The sequence below is a fragment of the Telmatherina bonti genome (genome assembly GCF_933228915.1).
Source record: "Telmatherina bonti genome assembly, chromosome: 16".
In the NCBI taxonomy this organism is placed as follows: domain Eukaryota; kingdom Metazoa; phylum Chordata; class Actinopteri; order Atheriniformes; family Telmatherinidae; genus Telmatherina; species Telmatherina bonti.
In genome coordinates this window covers 2,937,493-2,944,798 of record NC_136614.1, presented here as the reverse complement: position 1 = coordinate 2,944,798, position 7,306 = coordinate 2,937,493, and the positions used below count along the sequence as shown (strand labels likewise).

At 47.9% G+C, this 7,306-nt stretch overlaps 1 protein-coding gene across 3 annotated transcripts; it reads left to right on the top strand.

The window, feature by feature from the left end:
• Positions 1-31: 31 nt before the first annotated feature.
• On the top strand, positions 32-5,797 carry rnaseh1 (ribonuclease H1). 3 transcript variants are annotated; one of them, XM_079254920.1, is made up of 8 exons: positions 32-294; positions 388-459; positions 733-1,139; positions 1,215-1,314; positions 1,401-1,455; positions 1,837-1,921; positions 2,004-2,128; positions 5,611-5,797. In XM_079254920.1, the coding sequence occupies exons 1-8, from the start codon at positions 290-292 to the stop codon at positions 5,716-5,718; spliced, it is 957 nt and encodes a 318-aa protein (XP_079111046.1). In that variant the 5' UTR covers positions 32-289; the 3' UTR covers positions 5,719-5,797. The 3 variants fall into 3 exon arrangements, with proteins under 3 accessions (XP_079111046.1, XP_079111047.1, XP_079111045.1); XM_079254921.1 differs by having other exon boundaries at positions 32-459; positions 733-857; positions 966-1,139; XM_079254919.1 differs by having other exon boundaries at positions 32-459.
• The last annotated feature ends 1,509 nt before the right edge of the window (positions 5,798-7,306 follow it).

Sequence of the window (7,306 nt, the reverse complement as noted above, 5' to 3'; positions counted from 1 at the left end):
GCGATAATTTGTGAAAACGCTGAAGGTAACTGATGTTTGACGGTAGCTGTTAGCATTGCTGTTTTTCTTCTTCCTGCTGTTTGATGGAACGTTTTGTTTTTATTATTGACAGTATTTTACAGTAAAATAAGTCTTGATTCAATTTTAGGACGAGCGTAAACCGCGTGACGCGGCTGTCGCGTTTATCAGGAAAACGTCCTGGTGTTTTACAGCTTATTAAGTTAAACGCCGCGTGCCGCTCGTCGCAGGGTTCAGCACCTTGCGGGTTTAACTTGTTTTACTGTGTTTTATGAGGTAAATCCAGGATGTTCACGTCGTGATGTTCAGCCTGATGCGCATGCCCAGCTTGACGCGCGTGTTCAGCGTTCTGCGCATGTCTGTTTGCAGCTCCGCGGAGGCCATGCCGAGGTTTTTCTACGCCGTGAGGAAAGGCTTCCAGCCCGGGGTGTACGGCTCCTGGTGCGTCTGGAGAGGAGCTGCGGCTGCTTACAAACAAGACTAAATATTTCATTCAGCTCTCCTGTCAACATCTTTACTGGTCCTTCCATTTTGTCTTATTTGTAAAACACTTTATAATCAGCCCAACAGCAAAATGATGAAAAAGGACAAAATGCTGATTTAAAAAAGAAAACAAAAACATTAAAAGAGGGTAAATGGCCACATGGGAGCTGTACGAAATGTAAAATAACGCGAGATACCGGCAAAGATTAATGTGTTATAATCTGGTTTTAGGGAGGAATGTAAAACTCAGGTCCAGAAGTTTCCTGCTGCTGCTTTTAAGAAGTTTGCATCAGAACCAGAAGCCTGGGCCTTCGTCAGAGGCCTCGACCTCCCTGCACATCCTCACGGAAAGGAGGGTAAGCTGGTCCGGACAGGCCCGTTGGTCCTGTTCGATAACATCAGTAACACTGGGCCTGGGTCACCCATCATGGATGAAATGAATCTTTCTGCGTGTTTGTCTTTAGCGAGTCCAGCTGTGCAGGTCTGTGTCCTTCCGAAACGGGGTCCGGAGCCGCTGGAATACATTCCACTGGGAAAGAAGCGATGCCACTCGGAGGACGACGGGGACCAGCTTCCAAAACGGAGCAAGCAGTCTGAAACGTCTTCATCAGCAGCTCCAGATGGTTTTACCTACATGGGTAAGATAATCACCTGTCTGCAAGGATGAAATGTCTCACTCAGAGTGACATGAAGACATTTGTGTGTCCGTTTAGGCGATGCTGTGGTCGTCTACACCGATGGATGCTGTTCAGCCAACGGACGGGCTGGAGCCCGAGCCGGCATTGGGGTCTACTGGGGTCCCAATAACCCGCTGTGAGAAAACCTTCTCTGTATGCGCAGTGCTTGCTACGTTCTGCTTCTCTTGTTGAACTTCAGTGTGAAATAAATCTGTTGGACAGAAACGTTGCAGAGCGGCTACAGGGACGACAGACCAATCAGAGAGCAGAGATTCAGGTGATCAGTCAAGCAGACCTCCTGTCATGTTTTCACCTGTTTCATCCATTCTTCTCAGCACAGCATTCTTCTTAGCACAGCATGTTCACATAAAAGCATGAAAACATGTTAGAACTTATAACTCTGTATGTTAGCGTTGGTTTATTAGCTGTCTGTCTGCATGCATCCATTAGCATCTTTGTGTTAGCATGTGTCCATTGTGTCTGAAAAAGGCTGATGTTCACATTTGTCCTGAAGACAAGCGGAGTAAGCTTAGCATACCCCAGAAACCACATTTTATTTTTAATATAAAGTTTAGTGTCGTTTTCTAAAGTCTGCTTTCTGTTGAGGCCGTACCTGGTTGCTATGGTTACCTTGTCCCATTCTCCTGTGATGGAGCAGGCAGCGTGCAGAGCGCTGGAACAAGCCAAAGAGAATAAGATTCAGAAGCTGGTTCTTTACACTGACAGCAAATTCACCATCAACGGTGAGCAGGAGGAAAATGCATGTTCTGAACAGCAGTTGGTGCCCTGAACGCCATGGCGACGCTGACTGTCTGGTTTCTGCAGGTGTGACCACATGGGTGAAGAACTGGAAGCTGAACGGCTGGAGACTGAAATCTGGGGGTCAGGTGACCAATAAGGAAGACTTCATGAAGCTAGATAGACTAAACGCAGAGCTGGAGGTGGTCTGGGTAAATATCACTGGATTCAGTACAACCTTCATTTATCAGGTCAGTTTTACCTGAGGAGAAGCCTCTGGTTCCAGATTAAAACCCTCCACCGGGAGGAGGAGGAGGAAAAAGCTCACAAATCTTCGTTATATAACAAAAAGAACAAAAATGTCCCAAATGAAATGTATGTGCTGCCTTCCTTGCCCCATCTGTAGGGAGGGAAAAAACAACCACCAAGTGGCACTAGAGATCCAGAAACATCATCTGATATTGAGTATCTGGAAATAAGTCTCTAGACTGACTGGATCCGCTGGTGGGCATTTTGAATAATTCATGTCGGCTAGTACGGCCAATAAAGTTCTATAGATCATCACAATGTCACCAGTAATGACAATAAAATAATGTCATCTAATGGCTACATTTATTTATGAGTTGCTTTTCCTCATTATACAGCTGTTTTTGCTGTAAAACAACATTTTTATCAGAGTTTACTGACAAAGCTGTCCTGGACAGTTGTTTCCACCTTATTGCTAAACTGTCCACCTCTAAACCAAAGTCTGGTGAAGCAGCAGCTAGCTTCAAGGTTAGTTACTTCTCTACAACCAGCAGCAGCTAGCTTCAAGGTTAGTTACTTCTCTACAACCAGCAGCAGTTAGCATCAGGGTTAGTTCCTTCTCTACAACCAGCAGCAGCTAGCATCAGGGTTAGTTCCTTCTCTACAACCAGCAGCAGCTAGCATCAGGGTTAGTTCCTTCTCGACAACCAGTAGCAGCTAGCATCAGGGTTAGTTCCTTCTCTACAACCAGCAGCAGCAGCTATCCACACAGTTAGTTCCTTCTCTACAACCAGCAGCAGCTATCCTCACGGTTAGTTCCTTCTCTACAACCAACAGCAGCTAGCATCAGGGTTAGTTCCTTCTCGACAACCAGTAGCAGCTAGCATCAGGGTTAGTTCCTTCTCTACAACCAGTAACAGCAGCTATCCTCACGGTTAGTTCCTTCTCTACAACCAACAGCAGCTAGCATCAGGGTTAGTTCCTTCTCTACAACCAGCAGCAGCTAGCATCAGGGTTAGTTCCTTCTCTACAACCAGTAGCAGTTAGCATCAGGGTTAGTTCCTTCTCTACAACCAGCAGCAGCTAGCATCAGGGTTAGTTCCTTCTCTACAACCAGCAGCAGCTAGCATCAGGGTTAGTTCCTTCTCTACAACCAGCAGCAGCTAGCATCAGGGTTAGTTCCTTCTCTACAACCAGCAGCAGCTACCATCAGGGTTAGTTCCTTCTCTACAACCAGCAGCAGCTAGCATCAGGGTTAGTTCCTTCTCTACAACCAGCAGCAGCTACCATCAGGGTTAGTTCCTTCTCTACAACCAGCAGCAGCTAGCATCAGGGTTAGTTCCTTCTCTACAACCAGCAGCAGCTACCATCAGGGTTAGTTTCCTTTTCTACAACCAGCAGCAGCAGCTATCCACACGGTTAGTTCCTTCTCTACAACCGGTAGCAGCTAGCATCAGGGTTAGTTCCTTCTCGACAACCAGTAGCAGCTACCATCAGGGTTAGTTCCTTCTCTACAACCGGTAGCAGCTAGCATCAGGGTTAGTTCCTTCTCGACAACCAGTAGCAGCTAGCTCCACGGTTCGTTCCTTCTCTACAACCAGTAACAGCAGCTATCCTCACGGTTAGTTCCTTCTCTACAACCAACAGCAGCTATTCTCACGGTTAGTTCCTTCTCTACAACCAGCAGCAGCTATTCTCACGGTTAGTTCCTTCTCTACAACCAGCAGCAGCTAGCATCAGGGTTAGTTCCTTCTCTACAACCCGTAGCAGCAGCTAGCATTAGGGTTAGTTCCTTCTCTACAACCAGCAGCAGCAGCTATCCACACAGTTAGTTCCTTCTCTACAACCAGCAGCAGCTATCCTCACGGTTAGTTCCTTCTCTACAACCAACAGCAGCTAGCATCAGGGTTAGTTCCTTCTCGACAACCAGTAGCAGCTAGCATCAGGGTTAGTTCCTTCTCTACAACCAGTAACAGCAGCTATCCTCACGGTTAGTTCCTTCTCTACAACCAACAGCAGCTAGCATCAGGGTTAGTTCCTTCTCTACAACCAGCAGCAGCTAGCATCAGGGTTAGTTCCTTCTCTACAACCATCAGCAGCTAGCTCCACGGTTCGTTCCTTCTCTACAACCAGTAGCAGCTAGCATAAGGGTCAGTTCCTTCTCTACAACCAGTAACAGCAGCTATCCTCACGGTTAGTTCCTTCTCTACAACCAACAGCAGCTAGCATCAGGGTTAGTTCCTTCTCTACAACCAGTAACAGCAGCTATCCACACAGTTAGTTCCTTCTCTACAACCAGTAACAGCAGCTATCCTCACGGTTAGTTCCTTCTCTACAACCAACAGCAGCTAGCATCAGGGTTAGTTCCTTCTCTACAACCAGTAACAGCAGCTATCCACACAGTTAGTTCCTTCTCTACAACCAGCAGCAGCCATCCTCACGGTTAGTTCCTTCTCTACAACCAACAGCAGCTAGCATCAGGGTTAGTTCCTTCTCTACAACCAGTAACAGCAGCTATCCACACAGTTAGTTCCTTCTCTACAACCAGCAGCAGCTAGCATCAGGGTTAGTTCCTTCTCGACAACCAGTAGCAGCTAGCATCAGGGTTAGTTCCTTCTCTACAACCAGTAACAGCAGCTATCCACACAGTTAGTTCCTTCTCTACAACCAGCAGCAGCCATCCTCACGGTTAGTTCCTTCTCTACAACCAACAGCAGCTAGCATCAGGGTTAGTTCCTTCTCGACAACCAGTAGCAGCTAGCATCAGGGTTAGTTCCTTCTCTACAACCAGTAACAGCAGCTATCCTCACGGTTAGTTCCTTCTCTACAACCATCAGCAGCTAGCTCCACAGTTCGTTCCTTCTCTACAACCAACAGCAGCTAGCATCAGGGTTAGTTCCTTCTCTACAACCAGTAACAGCAGCTATCCTCACGGTTCGTTCCTTCTCTACAACCAGCAGCAGCAGCTAGCATCAGGGTTAGTTCCTTCTCTACAACCGGTAGCAGCTAGCATCAGGGTTAGTTCCTTCTCTACAACCAGCAGCAGCAGCTAGCATCAGGGTTAGTTCCTTCTCTACAACCGGTAGCAGCTAGCATCAGCGTTAGTTTCATCTCTACAACCAGCAGCAGCAAGCTTCAGCTAGCTTTGATATTTCTGTAGCTAAGAGCTAGCTATGCTAACCCGAAAATAACAGGAGCTCACCAGCTAACGGAGGTAAGCGGGCTAGAGCTAAGTCACGTTGTTACCCAGCCACCTATAAACCGTGTTTGTTATGCGTTCTTCTGACTTGAAGCTGTCACGTGTCTTCCTAACTAGTGGAGGACTGGATTTGTGAGTGAGGGGATTGTCAGGCCAGTGGAACATTTGACTAGTTTGTTAATGTAGCGTCCCAGATTGAAAGCTCCATCTGGTTTACAGAGGTGACTTTACAAGACTCTCATCTTCTAGATCCATATTCCTGGACATGCCGGCTACCGTGGCAACGAGGAGGCGGACCGTCTGTCCAGAGAAGGAGCTGTGAAGCCGCTGCAGCAGGATGAAGGGGAGGAAGACTAGTACAATTAAACGTTTTCCTTCTGGAAGCTAAATGTAAAAAGCTGTAAATGAATGTGTTTCTTTTGTAAATAAAGTTTAAATTCCAGCCTGCTGGAGCGGAAATGAGCTGATGTTTTCTGGATGCTGCATACTGTAACGGGACAGCAGAGAGGGAAGGAGGAAGGGTGTCTGTCAGCCGGCAGAAGGCTCTGCATGGCGTCTTTAGCACAAACACTTAGCATTTCTTTTTTTTTTTTTTTTTGTGGAATTTTCCAAATGAAACAACTGAACATCTAGACAGGGAAGAAACATGCAGCAGCTGTGATACTCATGAAAAATCACTAAAGCATGAAAAGACACGAGCGTGTAGGTTAATGCACCGTGCAGAGGATGGATGAACACCCCTGTTGAAGGGAAAAAAGACAAACAGAATTTCACTTGAAGTATTGTTTTCATAAAAAGATGTCCAAACGTTTTCAAGAATTAGACACCTTTCTCAGCTCAAACATTCTCCAAGGTGGTCTCTGCTGACTCGTCCTACCGGTCATCTCTGGTTCACTGTTTGCTGAAAACTTTCCGAGAAAAAAACTATATTCCGTGTACAGGCTTTTCATCAAGTCTCCGCACAATTTCAAAGTAGTAGAAAGAGCCGTCACCTTATCGTGGTGGAGGGATTTGTGTGTCCCAAAGATCCTAGCAGCTGTGTTGTCGGGGGCTTTAGGCCCCTGGTAGGGTCACCCATGGCAAACAGGTGTCTAGGGGAGGGACTAGACTAAGTACGGCTCAAAGACCTCTATGGTGACTACAACCATGGACATAAATGTTCCAGTCGGGCTCAGCCCGAAAGGGTTACATGGGCCCTACATCCCGTGGGCTCACCATCTGCGGGAGGAGCCGTAGGGGTCGGGTGCAGTGTGAGCTGGGCGGCAGCAAGAGGCGGGGACCCTGGCGGTCCGATCCCCGGCTGCAGAAGCTGGCTCTAGGGACGTGGAACGTCACCTCTCTGGTGGGGAAGGAGCCTGAGCTTGTGCGCGAGGTTGAGCGGTTCCGACTACATATAGTTGGACTCACCTCGACGCATGGCTTGGGCTCTGGAACCAGAACCCTCGAGTGGGGCTGGACCTTCTTCCACTCTGGAGTTGCTCATGGTGAGAGGCGCCGAGCAGGTGTGGGCATTCTCATCAGCCCCCAGCTTGGTGCCTGCACGTTGGGGTTTACCCCGGTGGATGAAAGGGTAGTTTCCCTCCGCCTCCGGGTGGGGGGACGGGTCCTGACTGATGTCTGTGCTTATGCACCGAACAGCAGTTCAGAGTACCCACCCTTTCTGGAGTCCTTGGAGGGAGTGTTTGGGACTCGCTTGTTCTGCTGGGGGATTCAATGCAGAAGTCCCCCCATCACCTGGGCTAAGGAGAAAAAGAACTGGACTGTTTCTCAGATGGAAGCAAATTTCGTATTTCATCCAGTCCAGAGTGAAGTTTCCACAGTCAGCGATGGTTTGGGAGCCATGTCATCTGCTGGTGTTGCTCCACTGTGTTTTCTGAAGGTGGCAGTCAACACAGCATCTAGCAGGACATTTTAGAGCACTTCATGCTTCCTTCTGCTGACAAGC

Excerpts from the sequence above, each read along its gene's own strand:
- rnaseh1 (XM_079254919.1), top strand. The coding sequence starts at position 320 with ATGTTCAGCCTGATGCGCATGCCCAGCTTGACGCGCGTGTTCAGCGTT. Across the intron at positions 460-732 it reads CCCGGGGTGTACGGCTCCTG|GGAGGAATGTAAAACTCAGG; the intron begins GTGCGTCTGGAG and ends ATCTGGTTTTAG. Across the intron at positions 1,140-1,214 it reads AGATGGTTTTACCTACATGG|GCGATGCTGTGGTCGTCTAC; the intron begins GTAAGATAATCA and ends GTGTCCGTTTAG.